This window comes from Lissotriton vulgaris, chromosome 7 (assembly GCF_964263255.1).
Source record: "Lissotriton vulgaris chromosome 7, aLisVul1.2, whole genome shotgun sequence".
Classification (NCBI taxonomy): Eukaryota; Metazoa; Chordata; class Amphibia; order Caudata; family Salamandridae; genus Lissotriton; species Lissotriton vulgaris.
In genome coordinates, this window is record NC_141695.1 from 1,692,473,845 (window position 1) to 1,692,496,171 (window position 22,327).

General features: G+C 42.3%; 1 protein-coding gene across 1 annotated transcript in view; it reads left to right on the top strand.

The window, feature by feature from the left end:
• Positions 1-22,327, top strand: part of CHRNA4 (cholinergic receptor nicotinic alpha 4 subunit) — a 217,445-nt gene that overhangs the window by 38,037 nt on the left and 157,081 nt on the right. Inside the window, exon 2 of the mRNA XM_086932815.1 lies at positions 3,763-3,914. Within this exon, the coding sequence (XP_086788941.1) occupies positions 3,763-3,914 (152 nt within the window). The remainder of the gene's footprint in view (positions 1-3,762; positions 3,915-22,327) is intronic.

Below are 22,327 nucleotides of genomic sequence, written 5' to 3' on the forward strand. Positions count from 1 at the left end.
ATTGTAATTCCACTTTTGTAACGCATTGTTGATATACATAGTGTTCTTATTGTGTTTGGATAATGTCTCAGATACTCCTGTACTGTTATGCAATATAAGAAAAGAATAAATAAGAAAAGACCAATAAAGATATTTAAACAAAAAACAGAAGGTGGGTGGAGAAACTGAGGGAGGGAGGGCAAGAGGTGGGAAACACACAGGCGAGAAGTTTGAACACCAAGTACACATTTTAGACAGCTCAAAAACACATGCACTCTTATAGAGTGCTTAAAGCCAAAGAAAAAAAGAAAGTGCTTGAGTAGGGAGCAGTAGAAGGGCACAATGAATAAACCTATGCATAAGGCAAGGAGAAACACCAGAAGAGGAAGTAAAATTCACATAAATTGGCGAATGAGAAGCAAGAAAATGAGGGTGAGGAAAAGGCCAACCAATAGCTACCAATGTGGGGGCTCTAAGCCCAACGTAAGCTAATAATATATCTCACAGCAGAAGGTACATGCGCTGTCTTAGGTGAGACCTAAAAACCTACTCGGGTGAAAGAGGACAGGTCTTGGAAAAAATAGGCAGTGAGTTTTTTATATTGAAATTAGAAAAAACAAATGTAAATATTGTCCGTATAAAAACAAGGAGGCGCCTTTCAGAGAGTAACACCTTTTGAAATACAGCCAGTAGGAAGAATCCCCTTTGTAGTTAATCATCATGTCTGTTTTGCTAAAATCACTGACTTCTTCAAATCTGAAGTATTCTTTTGAAAAACAAAAATGTAAGTTGTTGCTAACCAGGATGTTGATTTTACTATGTTTTGAGACATTAATTAAAACTATATATGATTGAATTTATTTCGGTTTTTGCAGCTGAAATACAGGACCTCAATAAGTAGAGAAAATCTCCCAGTGGAACGGTGTTTCCCTGCAGTCTATAAAATCATTCTGACAGTATGCTGTTCCATCCAAACCCATTCATATATACATCGACCCAAACCCATTCATACATCCATTCATACATCCATCCAAACCCATCCCTCCATCCATTCATTCACCCACCCACTCCAATCCATCCATCCATCCATCCAAACCCATCCATCCATCCATCCATCCATCACAGTCCATCCATCCATCTATCACAAGCCATCCATTCAAATCTATCTTTCCATCCATCCATCCATCACCACTTATCCATCCATCACCATCCATCCATCCATCACAATCCATCCATTCAAATCCATCCAAACCCATCCATCCAAACCCATCTATCCAAATCCATCCATCACCATTCATCCATCCAACCATCACCATCCATCCATCCATCCATCCATCACCATCCATCCATTCATCACAGTCCATCCATCCATCTACCACAAGCCATCCATTCAATTCCATCCATCCATCCATCCATCACCACTTATCCATCCATCACCATCCATCCATCCATCCATCCATCCATTCATCCAGACCCATCCATCCGGTTGAGAGTTTTGAGTTTTTCACACATTTCAGCACAGATGAAATGTGTTTTTTCTGCACCTTCCGTTGTAACTATATATATTTTTTGATCCACATATTTAATAATCTGATAATATAGTAAACCTCTCCCACAGACGACAGACCTTTTTCAGAATACAGATTTCTGAAAATGTATAGTTTATTTAGCCTAAAATAAATCCATACTAACATAATAAAGAGAGAGCCCAAACCTTTGAGGCGGGTAATCTCAGGAACCACAGCAACAATCACAACACCCAATACAGAGTTGGAAAGGGCATTTGCAGCAGAAGGACATAGGCTATGCGGACCCCACCATATACATTTAAAAGGTAAGAGAACCGTGCCAGCAAAGTAGTCCCTTGTAGGCGTGTCTGCGTTGTGCTGTGGGCGTGCGCTGGGGGTGTGACAAACGCTGGGGCCGGGTGGTACGGTCCGCCCTTCATGCCATGTCTCATATCGTGTGCTAATCCCACCCTGCTCCCTTTAAATACCCCTGCACCCCATAATCATAACCCATCCTTACTCCTTAAAATACCCCAACACCCTTAAACACTAACCCATCTTAACCTTAAAAATATACCCTGCACCCCAAACCCCAAACCTATCCCTAAACCCTAAAAATACCCCTGTACCCCAAAACCCAAACCTAGCCCTGAACCCTGTAAATACCCCTGTACCTCAAAACCCAAACCTACCCCTGAACCCTAAAAATACCCCTGTACCCCAAAACCCAAACCTAGCCCTGAACCCTAAAAATACCACTGTACCCCAAAACCCAAACCTACCCCTGAACCCTAAAATACCCCTGTACCCCAAAACCCAAACCTAGCCCTGAACCATTAAAATACCCCTGTACCCCAAAACCCAAACCTACCCCTGAACCCTAAAAATACCCCTATACCCCAAAATCCAAACCTAGCCCTGAAACCTAAAAATACCCTGTACCCCAAAACCCATACCTATCCCTAAACCCTAAAACTACCCCTGTACCCCATGACCCCAAACTATATCTGAACCCTTAAAATACCCAAACACCACAAAACATACACCTTAGTACCCCAAAACATATACCCCTATACCCATACTTACCTTATCCAAACATTAAAAAAAACATGCTTTTACCATTCATGCATTTACAACAAATTTTGTTGTAAATGTATGTGTGGTAAAAGCATATAAATGCCATGCGTTATAATGGCATTGCGTAGTCATGGTACTTTCGAAATGAAAGTATGCGGAATGATGGTATGCGGAAAGAAAGTTGCGGAGTAATGGGTGTTTACCCACCCCCGGTAAGTACATTCGTGGCACGGCGGCCCACATCTCCAGCAACATACTCATATTTTTTCACCACCCATTTGAAAAATGCACAGGTCTCTCTCATTGATGGCCAGCACCGACATACACTTTTAGACACACCTCCCGCCACAAGTTCTAGAATTGCGAACTTTAGGGCTGGGGAGCTACGTTCGAATCTCGGCATCAGCTCAACATCCTGTGATTCCAGGCAAATCACTTTGTCTCCCCGTGCCTACCAAAACTGAATGCGTTCCTTTGTAATGTAAATTGTGCTCATGCCATGTTGTCGAGTTCGCGCTATATAATATTGCAAGGAAAAATAAAGTAGGGAAACTCGAGTTCACACACTACTGAACGCGCACTCTTAAGTGCATCAGCAGTGCACTGTGAATCGGAGCGTTTCACAGGCCTGTCGCAGATAAGAAATGCTATCAAAACGAAATCCTACAAAACAATATACTACTGGCCGGCAGCAATTCATACCCGGACAACGTCGGGACGGGCTGCTAGAAATATATAAAATACTTCTGCCAGTCATGTCGTGTCTCCTTTCCTTATTGAGTATGCTGTTGTAAGCGGTGGGCACATTCTTAGAAAACATACGGTCTAACAAGGAGACACAGGTCTAACATACATTATTCTCTTGTTCTCAAAGTGCAGAGTGTCGGCCGATGTCCATACCTATTTTACCATTACCTAATAAACATATTGTCTTAAGCGATATGGGCACAGGAAATCCATTCCCTAAACGTTTTTGGAATGTATGCATTGGAACTAATACAAATAAAGGGGGTGGGGTGGAGAAGAAAGTTGTCTGTTGGAAGATGCTTTTCTCAGTACTACAAACCTCACTCACCCAGGCATACCCTCTAATTGTAGTCATGGAGCAGAGAGTAGGTTCTATGTCAGATTTTGTAGTGAGGTAACACCTCCCACTTGTTGCTTGTTAAGTAATGCACTCTTTTCTGTAACTCTCCAGCCTGCTGTGATGTACAGATGCGCGCCCACGCGGAGGAGAGGCTGCTTAAGAAACTCTTCTTTGGATACAACAAGTGGTCCAGGCCAGTCGCCAACACCACCGACGTGGTCCTGGTCCGCTTCGGGCTCTCCATCGCTCAACTCATTGACGTGGTAGGTGACAATTCTTCTAAAAGCAGATAGGACTGTTAACAACCCATGCTAAATGTATAGCTGAGACTGTGCTTTTCATGTGTGATTTAGCATGTGAGTGGGTGTATATGTGTGTGGTTCCTGGTGCTCTTTGTGGTTGGTACCAGACCACAGGGTCATTTAAAACTTTGGACATGTGAGTTGTTTAGTTAGATGAGAAGTCTGTGTGGAGTTGAGCTTTCTAATGGAAAATGAAGAGTGAACTCAAATCACATCTCATTGACATGCAGTCAAAATAGTATAAAGTGCACATAACAGCAGCAAACTGTTTGATCCTTTATTTTCTTCTGAAAGATTAAAAATATATGCATGAGTAGAAACATATAATTGAGTTCATTGACTTAATATTAATTAGCAGTGTTTCTTTAGAACATCAATGTGTATATTTCAGTTTTTAACACCAATATTGTAGTTGTTTCAAGCCATCATGGCTGTATGCTTTGCCTTTTTCTTTGTGGGCCACCTTTGAGACACATTTTTATCTTCCTATTCTGCGCGGATCCTCAGTGCCATGTTTCTAGTCTATGATCTGTGCTTATGATGGTGACAGCAAGGCTATAATGTAAATGTTGACTAGCATAGGATTCAGTGCAGACTATTTTCCTAGGGTTGTCTTGTGCCACTCTGCCAGTGGAAGATTGTTTGGAGGCAGCAGCCCTCGTGTTACCTGGATGGCCACACGAGATTGAAGATAAAAGTTAGCAACCATTTTTGCATGAAGTCTTAAAAAGGGAATAAACTCCAAATAGATAGATGAGATATCTTTGACCTTCACAATGTATGTATGGACGTTAGGGGGCCCATTAGGTTGGCGGGCGGATTGCCCCACCGCGTCGGCGGTAGCCACCGCTGGCCCGGCAGGGACGGTCCGCCCGCCTGCCACCCATGCCTGATTGACCTCCCGTCATATTAGTATGGCTGGGTGGTCCACGGCGGACGGAAAAACCATCCGCCGCATTTCTGCCGGTCGACTCGTCGACCAGGCGGAAAAGGGGCATAATATGGTGGCGGTGTCTATAACACACCGCCATCCATATTATGATGCAGGTGGAGAACAGCCTATCCATGGCGGCATTGCCGCCATGGATAGGCAGGCAGTTCTTGCTTTTGGGGGCCCGTTGCGGGCCCCCAGGGTGTTGGGGGGTGAGGGGTGCACATGGGGTACCTATGGTACCCCCCTACATTTGCATGCACCGGTGGCAGGCACAGCGCGGTGCCTGTCATGTTGTGCATGCAAATGCACAACATGCTTTTTTTTACATTGCGGTGGGTGCTGCTTACAGCACCGCCCGCCACAATGTAAAAAATGTGGGATGCGCTTGCCAGTGTGGCGGGGGCATCCTAATATGAACAACATCGCCGGTCGGTCCTGTGCTCCGATGCGGTGGCGGGCGGACATAGTCGGCCCGCCATCGTAATAGGCCCCCTAGGAATTGAGACACCAGGTTTGGAAAATTAACTTTTAGTCCCAACTTGAACAAGCAGCATACACATATGGAGACTCGAATACTGAGACAGAAATCTATAGGCATCCGATTTAATTGGCAGCCATGGTGGATTGAGGCGTGCAGTACACAGATCTATGGGTATCCACTTGGCAAAACTGAAGAAACAGTAATTCCATTGATCGTTTGCAAACCCCACCAAGCTTTTAACACTCTGACTAGAGAAGAACTAGGCACTTGACAAGGGTCGTCAGTGCAGAGATTCGATGATGTTCAAGGACTCATTAATACTGCCAGATGTTTTAAGCAGATATCATTTCAGAATTGAATTTACATAGCAGGTAGCCTCCAGCAGAGCTGACACTCTCTGTACAATGTGTTGACACGTCATCTTTAGGGAGTAGCCAAACAGAGCAAGACAGCAGCTTGTGAATAGATGTTTACTTAACACAACTGACATATTCAATTTCCCCAGCACAAGGAAAATATGATAGGAATAGACAAGGCTGACAGTCAGTAGTCAATGAGTATTAAAAGGAAATGCGGATTATAGTACATTATAGAAACTGTCTTTACACACAAACACACACACACACACACACACACATATATATATATATATATATATATATATATATATATATATATATATATATCCATTTAAAGCGCAGCAGCCACTGCACTCCGCTATGGCCCCTCCTCTGACAACAGCGGTCTGTACCGGGCAGCGAGCCCAATAAATTCCAAACAATCACACTCACGTCCTTTAGATGAAGGGAGAGTGCGAAGTACGGACACAAAATAGCGTGTTCCAAAGTTTCTTTATTCAGCAATGACAAACAGAAACAATGTCTCTCCGAAGCGTTTCGGGGCTCCTCCCCTTGGTCACGACTCGGCCCGGAGGATGCGGATTAACCGCTGCGGACAGAAAAAAGACCCCCCGCCAGATTAGGATCGCTGGGGGATCTTTTTTCCGTCCGCCGCTTTTCCACCGCGGTCGCCTTCCGACCGCGGCGGAACAGCTCTAACATGGCTGGCGGTGTCTATCAGACACCGCCAGCCATATTAGGATGGCGGCGGTCCTATGCCTTTCCACTGCGGCATTTCCGCCGTGGAAAGGCATACAGACTTTTCTTTGGAGGCCCGTTGTGGGCCCCCAGGGGTGAAGGGGGGTTGAGGGGTGCACATGGGGGGTACCTATGGTACCCCCCTGCCTTTGCGTGCACGAAGCGGCAGGCACCACGCGGTGCCTGCAGCTTCATGCACGCAAAGGTAAACATGGTTTATTTAACATTGCGGCGTGTGCTGCTTCAAGCAGCACCCGCCGCAATGTTAAATATACAGGATGTGACCGCCAGAGTGGCGGTCACATCCTAATCTGCACGGAGGGACTGCCGCTGCCCCTGCAGACGGTCCCTCCTACTCTGGGGTGGCGGACGGACGCAGGTCCGTCTGCCATCCTAATGAGCCCCTAAGATTGAAAAGTATGAAGTCTAGAAGTACCGGATTGCATTAGTAACTTAGTTTTACCATATTTTGGAGACTGGGAGCTCTGCTTTGGGGCCTAAAGTAAAAGGGAGTGGTACAGGGCTGGGGTGGGGATGTGACCTTCATACACACCTAAGCATAGCTATTTTGTTGCTATTGCTAAATCGGTTCTTAACTTTTTTGGGAACAGAAACCAGAGTTCACTTGTGAATTAGGAGATCTGGATGAGTTTTATGAGGGCCCAATGCAGAACTAATCGCATCCAGATAGTTTATTTCATTTATTGAACCACAGTAACAGGTTAGGCAGAAGCTAGATTGGGAAAAACATGAATGTTCCTTCTGCCTCATTAAGCATAGCTGATGTTTTTAGGATAGTGCATCTCAATGCAGAAGACATTCTACAGTATATTGTGAAGTCTAATCTCCTCTCTAGTTCTACCCCTTAAGGTCTTATTCCTCATCTAATTACACACTCCAGCTTGAAGTGCACCTTGGATTCACCTTGCCTGCCTATGTGTGGAACAGAGGGCCAGGAAATGGGTCTAGTACTAGCGATGGGTTGTTCCAAGTGGCAATGACTGTTACATTTCACTATGTGAGCCTGCTCCGTTTCTGTGCATGGTCCTTACCGCGCATCAAGGCAGATGTGCAGATGAGACATAAGGCTCATGATGCTGGCTTGGCAGCTCTGGTTCAATTCTGTCATTCTTGTTTGGCACTGACACCTGGAGTCTTCATCAAAAGTACCTCTTGCTCTGGTGCCTTATGCTGAGATGTACAACCTGACTTATGCAGCCAGGGCACAAAACAGGCATTAGTAGCACTGCCAGCTGCACCCATCTCTCTGCCTTTACCCAGTGTGCCAAATTTCCAGACCATACAGGCTGTTCCTGAACTCCACCTGCATTCAACAAGACCTCTGTTTAAGGATGTTAGATAAATTGTTTGTGGTGATAGAATCAATAAATTCAGCTCACATTCGAAAGTATAGTGAATAACAAAAATAGGATGCATTTCAACTGCAGGTTTAGGTGATGTAATGGATATCTGGTGTTTCTGCTTATGGTGTCAATGGGTTGAACTGGATGTAGTCAGTTGCTTGAGCTCATAGTTACATGCCAAATAGTAGATAGGTCCTGGATATTAAGGTTACTTACACTGTAAGTTTATCTAACATCATTGTTTAACTTTGGGCAATGAAACAACAGAAGGAGCTAGTCCGGTATATATAAGTTAGAGTAGTAGTGGACAGGAACGGAGGATGGATGTGATATGAGATCTGAATCTGAAATGATCTGAAATGGAGTTTAAGACACATTATTGGAAGTCTGCCAATCAGAGGACACATAAAAGATGCCTCCGGGTAGGTACCCTGCCTGACCCAAGATATAAGGGTAATTAAGCCAGTTGGCAATCAGTACATATGATCAGTAGATGTGGTAGAAGGATTTGATAGATACACACTGCTAAATTTGACACAGTCTTTGCTTACTGAATTTATTGTTTGCTGAAGAGTCAGTGATTTTGATTAGTGTTTTTAAGCTGCAGCTACACTCTGCAGATGGGTAGAAAGGATCAGTAGGCTGAACATCTTAGTAGATGAAGTCTGCCATTTCGCCGTTAATTGAACTCACAGTGCTAGACATTGGTGTCAATGGATTAGGCTGAATTAATACAGAGATGATGGTAGTATGAACTCACACTGGGATTTGGTTGAGGTGGGTGCATTGGTATGTTTGGAAGATAATCACTTTAGGTTAGACAGAAGGTCGTCAAGACAGTAGGTTGAAGTGAAAGAGTTATTAGGTTAAGTTGATGGAGATAGAAGTTCAATCACTATTTTCAATATTATGTTATTAAATGATCTTCATAATGTGTCAATCATATCCTATGTATCGTATAAAACATCTACTCGCTCTGGGTGCACTTTGTCTGGGCTGGAATGGGCGCCCCTTATGTATTCCATTTGAATATTTCATGAAGGTACTGGTTTGGTGCATTTCCTAACTTTTGCGTCTTAATGACTTGCCTTGATAACGTTCTCCCCATTAGGTGCACTGCAGCGATCAATAAATATGATTTGATTTAGTTGCTGTGGAATGGCTTTCAAGAAACTGATCCTGCATTTCGACCTTCCTAAGCTTTTGGCTACTCCAAACTGCTTCACAGTTTCCAAATGCTTGCTCCTCATCTCTGTAAATGCTCAGGCCAAGTAGTCCTGATGTGCCAGCATGCTGGTCTTCTTTTGCATTTGCAGATGAGTATGGGAGATTAGGGCCAGGTCATCTGCGAACTCCATGTCGTCAAGCTGCAACCAGGCTGTCCACTGGATCCCATTTTTTCTCCTTCCTCTGGATGTCTTAATGATCCAGTCTTTAGGCAGCAGGAAGAGAAAAGGCGAGAGCAAACAACCCCGGCAGACTTCAGTCCTCACTTAGAAATACTCTGTGAGTTGTTCTCCATGGACTGTCTTGCAGGTCATTCCTTTGTAAGAGTTCCTGATGATTCTTATCAGTTGATCTGGTACTCTGAAAAGGCAGAGGAGTTTCCAAGGAGTCTCTCTGTCCATGCTGTTGAATGCCTTTTCATTGTTGAAGAAATTGACAGAAGAAGGATGAGTTCCATTCCATAGGCTCCTTAATGAAAATGTGCAGTTTTGCAATCTGGTCTGTACAGGATCTATCTTTGTGGAAGCCAGCTTGCTGATCTTGCAACTGAGCATCGACTTGTTCCTTCATTCTGTTCAGGATTACTCTGTTGAACGCTTTGCCTGAGGTTGATAGAAGAGTTATCACTCTGTAGTTTGCGTGGCTACTCATGTCACATTTTTTGGGGATCTTGAGGAGATGTCCCTTCTTCCAGTCTGACTGCACCTTCTCCTCTTCGTAGATCCTTCCAAACATGGGGTAGAGCATGGCTACTAATATTTCAATGCCTGGCTTCAGTACCTCTTCAGGAATATTGTTGGGTCCTTCTGCCTTCCTATTTCTCAGATGTTTGATGGCTTGCCGTATTTCTTCCTTGGCTAGTCTGCTGCAGACAATTGGCAAGTCCTTGTCAGCTGGCTACATGTCTAGTGGAGACTGCACCATGGGCTGGTTCAGCAGTTCTTCAAAGTGCTCCACCCAGCTTGATTGTTGGCCTTCGTTTCACATGATTATCTTCCTGACTTTGCTTTTAGCTGGTTCTCCTGGCTTGCTGCATCTGCCAGAGAATTTCCTTGTAAATTTGTAGAGTTCTTTCAAGTTTCCATGGCACGCTGCTTCCTGGGCTTCTGTGGCAATCTTTGCTTGTTGGTGTTGGTTTATTCACCTTGAGCTTTTGCTTTTTCTGCTTTCGGCTGATGTAGACTGCAGCTTTCTTTTTGTTCTCTTTTGGATTTTGAAGAAGGAGGTCCTTTCTTTATGCTCGTGTCAGTGATGTAACATTAGCCCCAGCAGGGGGCCCCCTCAGCATAGTACACTGGCTCTAGGACCAAAGTGGTAGGTGGTGGGCAGGGGCGAGTTCTCATTGTACTTTGCAAGGGGCCTCCCTCAAGTTTCATTACGCCACTTGCTGGTGTGTCTTGGGACCCAGTACCTCCAGGCAGGTTAATGTCACTATTTTATTGATCTTCTTCCACTGACTTTTTACTGAGTCTGTGTTGTCCTCTAGTTCTTGCAGGACTTGAAACTTGTTACTGAGCGTGACTGACTATTGACTCCATTTCTGTGCATTCTTTTAGAGGAGAGTGGTTTTATATCGCTGGCATTGGTTTGTCGGTTCCATGCATGTTTTCTTCAGCTTTAGCTTTAGCTTTAGCCTGGCCACGACAAGGTAATGGTCCGATGCCACAACTGCTCCTCTCACCACTCTCACATCCTACTGGAACCTTTGGAACTTCTTGGCAATGCAGACATGGTCGATCGATCTGATTCTATGTTGAATGGTCTGGTAACACCCATGTTGCCTTGTGCATTCTTTTGTGTGGGAATACACTACTGTCTATCACTAGACTGTTAAGGGCACAAAGATCTGTGAGCCTTTCGCCATTCTTGTTCATGTCGTCAAGACCATGGTTGCCCATGACTTCTTCGTTCCCAGTATTGTCGATTCCAATCTTGGCATTAAGGTTCCCCATAAGTATGGTGATGTCTCTCTCAAAACATTTCTCTAGGTTGGACTGGAGTCTGTTAAATTGTTCTTTTTTCTCTTCTTTGCTATAATTTGTAGGTACATAGTACTGTTTCACATTCATGTTGGGTCCTCTTTTTCTTTATGTGTGAAGATCGCTGTGATGATTGTGAGACCATTGGCGTCCCATCCAATCAGAGCTCTGTTGGCTACTGGTGTTAGCATCAATGCTACTCCCTTAGTTTGTGAGGCATTCTCTTCCTCGTGTCTAGAATATAGCAGCATTTCTCATGGAGCCAGTTTGTGGGGCATTCTCTTCCTCGTGTCTAGAATATAGCAGAATTTCTCATGGAGCCAGCCTTTTCTGTCCAGACCATGTCCATCTGGTCTCACTGATGCCAAGAAGGGCAAGGTTGTATTTTGTCATTTCTGCTTCCACTTGGGCTGTTTTTCCTGTCTTGTACATGGCCCTCACATACCACGTCCTGAAGGTGTTAGTCTTGGTCGAAAGCAGGTGGATTAAGCTTTGTGGTTGCCAGGGATTTCTGGCTTTTGCCACAAGGCGTCACAGCTCTCTGTGAAGGAAATTCTTCTCTCCTCAAGGCTGTTTTTTTCATTGGCGTTTCTGTAGCTAGGATTTTTTAATGGGTGGGGTACCTAGCCCCACGCATAACCCTCCTCCTTTCGCAGCTGGGCTTTGGACTAGCCATGGCAGAGTTGGGACCGGCTGTGCCGGTGTTGTTTGGTTGCACATTTGTCATGAGTTTGAGGTCTCCGATCATACCACTCAGGGAATTAATCCACTTCTCTAAAAAAGGAGTACTCCAGTGTCAATTCTTGATTGATATCCAAGGTCAATGAGTGAACATTTGGGACTGTGGCATACACTTACATGTGTGAAACTTTGTTTCCAATGGGAAGTTTGCAAAGTTGCCAAATTTTCCACTTTGAAGAGGTTGCCAGGGGTCCAACCGTATCTTTTCTTGAAGAAAATATGTTTTCAACACTGTGAGATCATTTTAATTTTCACTGTAATACCACTTAGCCAAGCTGGAAAATGAGTGCAGACTATTTCTCAACAAGGTTAGCTATAGGGTGCTCCACAAGAGTGCTGTATTTCTTCCATTGCCTCAATAGACATTGAGAAGACATTCTCAATGTCAATCTGCTATAGCCGTACCTATTAGGTGTGCTCAGGAAGATGGGAATGGGCGAGGGCTTCCTATACTTGATCAAAGTACTCTATGTGCAACTGCTGAACAGAGTCCAGATGGGACTGATATTTTCAGAACAGATTGCAGATACAGAGGGGAACAAAGTAAGGGTGTCTCCTTTCATCATTAGTCGTTAGTATGTTAATTACATTAACAGCAGAAACACTAGGTATATGGATACCACATCAGTGAATATATGATATCAGTCTATTTAGATGATTTCCTCTTATTTTTTAAATGCTCACTAGGGACCATATTGGGGATTTTGGATTAGTCTTTACATTTAAAGTCAGCTGGGATAAATCACCTCTTTTCTCGAAATATCCAGCAGTTGAATACATTAGGATTGAAAAAAATTGATGTTCAACTGAAGACTGTCAAATACCCATAAATATCCAGGTATTCAAATCTATTATCATACCGGTTAGATATTGAAGGGTAATCTTCAGATGGCCCTTATCTTGATCAAACAATCTATCCTGCTATGGTGCAGACTTACTCTCTCCCTGCTAGGATGAGCGGCAATTTCTAAAATGCTTATCCTCCCCAGACTGCTATACTGTTTCATCGTAATGCACTTAATATTTATCATCATTTCATTAAAGTAGTAAACAAGATACTCTTAGAATTTATCTGAGGCAAGGAGCAGAAAATACTTGCTATTAGAAAAGCGATGCAACTCATAGATGAAGGAGAGATGGGTGTTCGAAATCTAGAATTCTATTATCATTCCGTCCAATTGATCTGGCCAAGAGATGGATAGGTAATGATGTTGACCAGGAAGGCACAGTAGTGGGGGCATGCTTGGGGCAGAGGTTGTCTGACAGAATATCCTGAATAAACATTATGAGAGGCAGAAATATTGCATCAGAAATATGGTGATCCTTTACTTATAAAGAGAGCAACTAAACTATTCTGTCAAAAATGTCATGAAAGAAAAAACCAGTAAAAATAAGATTTGCTTCCAAATAAATATGGACTATAAAGTAATTTATTTAAAGTAGTTAATTAATTAAAACAATATATTGTTAAATAAATTGTTGTATTCATTACTTAAATTATGTTAATATATAAATGTATATAGACACATGTAAATATAATTTCAAAAATAATAACAATAAACACATTTTTAAATATATGTAAGGGGTTAAACATTTACAGAAAAATAAAGTGGAAAATTAGCAAACATATATACAACCAAGAACAATATGTAACCTAACCTGAAATATTAAAATATAAAATGTATTTTTTAATACTGTGCACTTAGCATAGAAATATTATTTTTAAAAATTTAACATTTTAACAATATTTTTACAATTTAAAAATATTACAACAATAATAGTAACAGAAAAATCAAAAAGTGCCCATATGCAAATTTAAAGTAATGTAATAAATATAAAAAAACATGTTTTTCTCAAAAATATATAAATATTCAAAAAACAAAATATTAAAATATAAATAAAATTAAAAACCAATATCGAAAACAATATAAATCCATTTTAACCAACATTAGGGAAACAGATGTTGTTTGGGGGGTTTAATTAAATAATGCTGCTTCAATTTTTGCAATAGGGTAGGAGTTGAACTTCAGAGTGGTAAGATTTATTATGCCCACTACTAGGATAACCTGTGCTCACCCTCAGGTAGCTTGGCACAGAGCAGGCATGCTTATCTCAAAAGTCAATGTGTACAGTATTTGTGAAACACACACACAGTAACACAAAGAATACACCACAAAAAAACTCCACATTGGTTTAGAGGAATAGCTTTCGGTATTCCGAACAAAATAAGACCAAAGTGATAAAAATCTTATGCATACTTTCCGAGTTATGCATGTTTAAAAATTACATTAAATGCAAGTTACGAATACCTAAAATGTACATGATATTACAGTGTTTAACTAAACACTGACATCTAGCAGGTTAGTTGTGATCACTCAGGACCATGAGAGGGTCCCGCATCTCTGAGGTTGGCTTACTCCAGGAATTCCTCCAGGAAGTGGCGGCCAGTGATCATGCTGCTCCAGGGGGGGCATAGACGACCGATGAGCCGTGTGTCTCAGGGGCGGCCTGGATCAGCAAGGCAAGATGTCTCAAGAAGGTGCTACTGAGAGGCCAGTGCGAATCACAAGAATGTTGTCTTGGAGGGGGGTAGTGTGAAACCTACAGTAAGCACTGATCTTGGGCACACACAGTGAGAGGTCTGCAGCCAAATAGGAGTGATTGCTTTATTCACAAGCGGGTTTAGCGATCAGACGGGGTCTGATCTTTGTTGACCGCCACCTACTGGACTCTCAAGTGACAGAGTCCCACGGTAGGATTAAGAAGGGTAAATCTTTGATGCCCCCGAGATTCCCAGAATAGGGGGCAAGCTAACAAGCCTTTTGAGAAAACTTTAAAGTCGGCACGGCGGGTAGCAAAGTGGCAGTTCCCCCTGCAGCTCAACAATCAATAGGCCACCACAGCAGAGCAATTAGCAGAGTTGTAGTCCCTCCTGGTAGCAGAGCAGTTCTTTCCAGCATTGTGCGGACATGGAGCTGTGGTCCAAAAAGTGACTGATTTCATGGGGTCAGCAACCCAGTACTTATGCCCAAAAGTGCCATTGAGGTATGTGGTGACTTCAAAGGAACTCTCTGTAGAACACAATGATCTCTCTCAACCCAAACTTGTCTGCCAGGCTAAACCTGGGGGGTAAATCAGTGCTTTGTGTGAGGTCAGGACACAGCCCATTCAGATGTAAGTGGGACCCATCTCTCCCCCTTCCTGCCCAGTAAGACTATTAGAGTGCAGAAAAATGCAGATGAGTCCTCTGTCACACACAGCCCTTCCTGTGTTTGTGGTTGTCTCGAGGGAATGCACTAAGTGTAGCTGTCATACAGCCCAGAAGTGTATTGGAGACAAACTGTCAGGCACAAAGAGCAGTAGTACAAAGAAATGTCTGCTTTCTAAAAATAACATTTCTAAAAGAGTAATGTTAAATCCACCTTTTCCAGTTTGGAGGATTTATGACTACCATTCCAAACATATCAAACATGAAAAAGGCACTCATCTGTGATCAGGAATTACAGCTTTAAAGTATATGAGGGAATATCCAATACTGGCCTCTGGGAGGGGTAGGCCTCACAGTAGTGAAAACAAAATAGGCTGTTTGTCACTATGAGGACATGCAAAACATAAAGGTACATGTCCTACCTACCATAGTGGTGACTTATACATAATAAAAGGGGAGTTTAAGGCTTGGCAAGTCGTTTTGAATGCCAAGCTGAGGTGGCAGTAAACAGCACACACCGTGGCAGGCCTAGGACAGGTTTGAAAGGCTACTTCTGTTAGATGGGGCAATCAGTGCTGCAGGCCCACTAGTAGCATTTGAAGTATACGCCCTGGGTATATGGTACACCACTTTACAAGACGCTTGCACATACAACAAATATGTCAATCAAGTATACACTGATGTCATCACATTTAGGGGAGAAGCACATGCACTTTAGCACTGGTTAGCAGTGGTAACGTTCTTAGAGCCCTAAGGCCAGCAAAAAAATAGATCAGAAAAATAGGAGAAGGGAGACAAAATGTTTTGGGGAACCCTTCAGAGAGGGCCATTTTCCAACAGGATAGAATTTCTATTTAACAGTAGTGAAACGTTTGGACTGCGAAGGGGTTAGATTTACTAGTCCCACTCCAATGTATGCAAAAGTAGGTAAAGCGTTGAACTAGAAAGGTTAGATTTGCAAATCCCACATCAGTCTAAACAAAAGTAGGGAGTATGTTGGACTTTGCAGGGGTTGCATTTACTATCTCAACCCAATGTATGGAACAATAGGGAAAGTGTTGATATTTGTTAGGATTACTTATACAATTCCAACTCATAATCATTTTCTACAATCATAGGAATACCAAAAAACAATCTTTGTTTATCATATTCTATATAAAAGTGAATACAATATAAACTTAAAGAAATATTAAACAAGTAGGTTAATTCCCTTTCCTCCTTAAAACCCAAAAAACATAAAAAGTAGAAAAGTATTTGAAAATATTACATAAAGAAATTAAAGAAATAAAATAAAAAAAAGTCTAAAAATAAATGTTACAAATATTATTAGTAAATACATCTACATTTTAGAACATGTAGCTAAATAAATAAATAAACCTATTTTTTTTAAACAATAAACAATTGCCAATAAAAAGTAAGTTTATCAATTAAATAGAAATGAAATACATTGAATTTCATTAGCTTTCCTTCATATCCCACTACAAACCTAACAACCCACAGCTAAAATATAAATTACTATAAAAAGTATGAAAATAAAAATATAGATTATAATTTGCAAAATAAATTCATATAAATATTATAACAATCTAATAATTACACAATCTAAAAACTAGTAATAAATTAAACATTTTAATTACAATGAAAAACTCAACTAACATACAAATTAAAATTATTATAACTGAATTAACTTGCTTTCTCTATTCCCCTACTAACCTAACAACATGCTGCTAAAATATAAACCACTAATATAAATTTACAAAATTAAAATGAGCATGTTGAAGCTAAACAAATAAAATATCAAATAAATAACTGAATAATTTACATAGTCAATACAATATGTAATTACCAATAAACTATAATTAACATTAAAATAATTATAATTTAATTAACTTCCACTCCATTCCCATATAAACTGACAACTTGCTACTACAATATAAATTATTCATTAAATGTAAAACAAATTATACAATTAAAATGACAAGCTATAATGTTAAAAATTAAGAACATTTATACTAAAAATATTGGCAGTTAAAATGAATATACTAACTAATATGTAGTAAATGAATAAATAAAAATATTTATAGGAGCTAGATTAACAATATTAAGTACAACAATGTTCTAGGAAACAGTTCTATATGCAAACAAATTATATGCTGGCCTTCGACATTCTGTTCCTTGATATTTTGGTACTCCAAATCTTTTTGACGCGACATTTATGTCACACAATATTTTTAGTCACCTGGGGAAGCTCAATGCTGGGAATAGAAATGAGTAATGTGAAGTTGATTAAACCTCACCAGAGCATTACCTGCAGCAGCACAAAATTGAGGTCAGTGTTACACACAGGGATCTAGCATGGCTTTGATTGATGCCCAAAGATTCCCTTGTGGTGTTTGTCAAGGTTCAAGGAAGGCCTACGATTTATGACAAGAAACCCCTGCAGGAGGCTGAGGCTCTCATAGTTGGACATCTGTACTCATGGAGAGTAGTCCATTCGAATCAATGATCAATGATTTTGGATTGTGGGTGAGTCAATTCACAATGCAAAATGCACTAATGAAGGATGAAAGATTACCTGGAGGGAGGAGAAGAACAAAATCCATCAAATTTGAGACAGTAAGATATTGACTTGTGTGAGTTAGGCGACCAGTGACAAATCTGTAGATATTTATTCTGGACAGATGTGCTAATTTAAAAGTGAAATGACAATGCAGGCTCAGGAAAGAGCTCACGGAAAACAATGGATTGATGTCTTGGTCTATATTAAAAGAGTAACATGGAACTCTAGATCTAAGTTGACCTAAACTAAATCAACTATTTACATCAAGCCATATATACAGTCCATGATGCACAGGCTGACTTCTATCATATGGTATGGGGGTGCGCTATAGTAAAACCGTATTGGGAAGAAGTACTTACCATTGTCAAAGAGGTGTTAGGCAAAAAGTTGAAAATCACACCACAGTTGTGTCTGCTGTTGCTAGGGGCCACATTACAATGATGGTCAGACAAGCGTCCGACCTCCATCACTGCGGGCAGGTGACCATCCGACAGTGAGTTGCCGGTCCCGCCCACCCTATCATCATCATAGGACCGTGGTGCAGGCGGTCGTAAAATGCCTTTTTCTACTGCGGCTTGCACTGCAGCCTAACAAAAGGACGGCAGCACACCCCGCAGTAGAAAAAGGCACTTTTCAAACATCCATGCACCGTGTGCCAGGCACCTTGTGGTGACTGGCAATCAGTGCATGTATGTGTGGGGGCACTACATGAGCCCTTCGGCCACTTAGCAGTGGCCCACGGGGGCCTTGCTTGAGGACCCCAAAGTCAGTTTCTGTCTGCCTTTTCATGGCGATCGGACTTCCATGAACAGGAAGTCAGAAAGGACATCCTAATCCCTACGGGGGTGTCTGCACAGGCACAGCCTCCCTTGTATGGATTTGAGTCTGACTACCGCCCCAGGGGCTCATTGAGCCTGTAGGAAGCAGCAATCTTTCCCCCTGATATTATTGCTCTGACCGCCTGCTTCATAATGTGCCAGTCGTATCGTTGCCCTGGATGGTGGGTGGACCACCACCGACAGTCTATCGGTGGCAGACCACCCGACATCATAAAGAGGGCCTAAGTCCAAACACACCAAACATGTATGAAGGGTTGTAGATCTTGCTCTTGTCAACACCAAACAAAGTTTAGGCATAGGTTGGAAAACAAATAATGGTTGCATGATATTGGTAAATGGGTAATGGCTGAATTTTCTACACTCTTGGTCTAGCAGAGGCATGGTAGGGAGAATATTGCAAGTGATGTATAAGAAAATATACTGATGGCTAAAGCGGATGAGTTGCCACCATGATTACCCCGGGTGATACTGAAACATATTGGTTTGCGACAAAAGATGAATATCAACTGAATAAGGTGTGGTTGAACATTGTGCAATTTAACTTCACAACTATTATGGCTAAATAATGTATTATAGAGTAAATTGCAACAAAACAATACAGGTGATCAGACCATGTGCGGAATGAACACAGAATCACTCTGGTTGACAAGGGAATGCTGTTAACTTCTTTAAAGTTTTATTGTATATTCTTTTTACCTTTTCCCCCTTTCTTCTCTTCTCTTTCTTTTTTTCCTTTTACTTATGATTGAGTTGCTTATTCTGTGGTTAATACCAATATAAAACTGAAGGCCTAATTCACAAAGGGCTCCGCAATCATGGCCAAGGCCCAGGAGTTATGGGGGCGTCTCCGCACTAGTGCGTAAACCCCAGAATGAGAATTCTGCCCGAGTGCGGAGACTCCATCACGACTGCGGGGCCTCGGCCAGAGTGCGGAGGCCCTCCGCGAATAAGGCACTATGTTTTGAAATAATGTTCTACACGAGGAGCATCGTTTACAACGCGGTAATTACACCGCAGTGCCTTTACAACTATGCCATTACAACGCAAGTCGTTACTACGATTTGCGCTGGATGGCGTTGTTGGACAAGGAATTTTGTAATTTTATATTCCAACACCTTCCCTACTGTTACGTGGACTGGTGTTGGTATATAAAGTTATAAAATTCCAAAATCCGCGCCCTCCAACGCAAGTCGTTGTAATGAGTGGAGTTGTAATGCCCGCGATGTCAAGTACTGCGATCTAAAAGATTGCGTTGTACTGACATACATCCGTTCTACACGTACACAAACCTATGTGATTTGACCTACTGGTAAATCTTAAAAAGAAATGAAAAGAGCAATTGGAAAGAAAATAAGGTTCATTTTTAGGAATTTTTCTAAGGACAATGCCACTGCACACAATAAGAACACTGGGGCTCTCCTTCTATATTTGGTGTTTCTTAATTTGAAATTACAAGTTGTGCAAAATTTGCAAGGTTTTTCACCATGTTAATTTCATCTGGCAGATTCAGCATGGGGATCAGAAAGAGGGTAAGGTTGCAGAAATCAAGTGCAGGAACTTCTATTCCACATGTTCTCCCTAATTTCGTCCTTCAAATCAATTACCTGGGTAACTCGGTGGTGTAGTCATGGACTTATCTGGGACAATATTACCCAAATGTAAAACTGGCTAACAGAAAATAAGGTTTATCTATTTTTTGGTGAAGTGTCTCTTAAACAGAACACGTTGTCTGTATCATGTAGGAAATTGTGCAAAATAAGTTGTGGCAAATTTAACAAGTGGCAAAAAGAAAACCTTGCAATCTTATAAAACTGAAAGCTTCCTTAAACTGGATGAACACTGGAATTTAGTGGCATGTGACAATGACTTTATAACATCTTGGATTTGCTTTCTGCTTGATAAAGCACTCCCTCTTGAAAAACCCCAGGCTTTAGAATCACTTTTCATGCCCCCTTCTGTCGAGTACCAGGCATAAACTCAAGGGCCTTTTCCCTTTTGTTGATCCCAAAGTGGGCAATCTCACCATCCGTTTGAGTTCACGAGATTGTCCTCCAACCTCTGTAGTTATCTCCCTTAAGATCCAACCCTTCTTCACTGCCTTCCACCCGAACATCCTTCTAGATGTCTTTTCCAGGCTCTTCACTGTGTCCACTCATGTTTCTAGCCAGGCAATAGAGGTTACTGCACAGATCTGAACTGGAGTCCTCAAACTGTGTTTTTTCAAGGAAATTTAAAGTGATTTACGAAATACTAATCTTGTCCATCATGCACTTTAAAATCTGTTTCGATTCAGCCACTGTTGTTGAGGTAGTTTACAATTTGGTCCAAACAGCACCATCATGTCTTCCATTTTGTTGATTTTCCTATGCATCCTTTTCTAAACAGAATAAGCACCATCTCTACCTTGGCCATTTCCACAACTGAATATTTTGTTTTAGGGCCCGAATATGATGTCGGGCGGTCACCACCGACAGACCATAGATGGCGGTCCGCCTGACATCCAGAGTATCGGTCCGACCACCGGATTACAATGCAGGCGGTAGGAGCAATTTTGGGTGGGGGGTAAGGCCGCTGCCTCCGACGGGCTCAAGGAGCACGTCGTGAGGCCGTCGGACCGTAATGCCTACAATGTGGGCAGTGCCTACACCACCATAGGGATTACAATGTCCATTTCCCTGTGCCTTTACATGGCAGTCCGACCGCCATGTAAAGGCAGATGGAAAAGGACTTTGGGCGCCCAAAGCCGGTCCCACTGTCCCCAGTGGGCCTCTACTATGGGTCCGGGCCACATGTGGTGCCCCAAACATCAATGCACCATGTGCCATATGATGCCTGGTACACGGTGGGTGGTTGTTCAAAAACATCCCTTTTTCCATTGTGGCTTGTGCTGCTGCCCTTTTCCAGTCCCATGCTCTCCACACCACTGGAGTCAAGCTCTCCTGGCTGAAGACGGCTGATAGCCAGAAACCGGTCCTAGGATGCTTGATTCCGGTCCAAGGAAGACATGGCTTGGCAGTTCGGGCTGGACTGTTCCCTTGAGGCACAGGGTCAAGGCTGATTTGCATATGACCATGTCTGAACTGGGGTGGTGTGGAGTGCAAAAAAACGATGGATTTAGGCCCAGATCTCTGTACTGAAGTGAATGTATGACATTGTTTTGCATTCTGTCCATCAACTGTTGTTTTTGCTTTTCCAGGTCGCAGCACAAACGGCAATGAAAAAAGGGATGTTTACAACTGCCTCCACATCAGTTGTATCATAATTGACTGTTGGGACCATCAATTCCTTGTCGGACAGTCTTGAGCCCAAAAGGATGGCAGTCAAAAGCTTATCCAACATCCATCATAATGAGGCCCTAAGTGTCTTCTCAGCAACATGTTTCTATAACTAGGGGCACTGCTGGAAGAATTATTAGGAAATATAAATCCCAAATTCTTTTATGGGGTCTTCAGACCATGGAAAGCTACTCACTGGAGGATGCCTTACAAGTCACCAAGTAACTGTAAACAACCCCGTGAGATTCTTCCTGGTCTATTGAGCAAACATTAGGGAGTGAGGGAGGTGTGGAGCTCAAAGCTGATGCTCCTCTGTTTTCCATCCTCCTCAGGGTTGCAGACCTTTTCTGAAGACCATCCCAGCTGACCTTAGATAATGCCAACAGTCATCACGATTCAGAAAAAATGAGCTACAACATTTTGGCTAATGGGGGGTTTCCTCCGGGCCACACCTGCCCGGCAACACCTCCGTTCTGATTTTGAGCAGCCGCTTATGCCACGACTGATTCAGTGGTATAATTGCTGTCTTCAGAATCTCACTTCTTCTGCACCCCAAAGTATGCCCATATCGCTGAGATCTCGCCCTCAGCTGGGCCAGGCGAAATTTCCATTACACTGGCATAATCTTGAATAATTTTCAGTCAGTCAGTCAAAGATCTTTTATTCGAT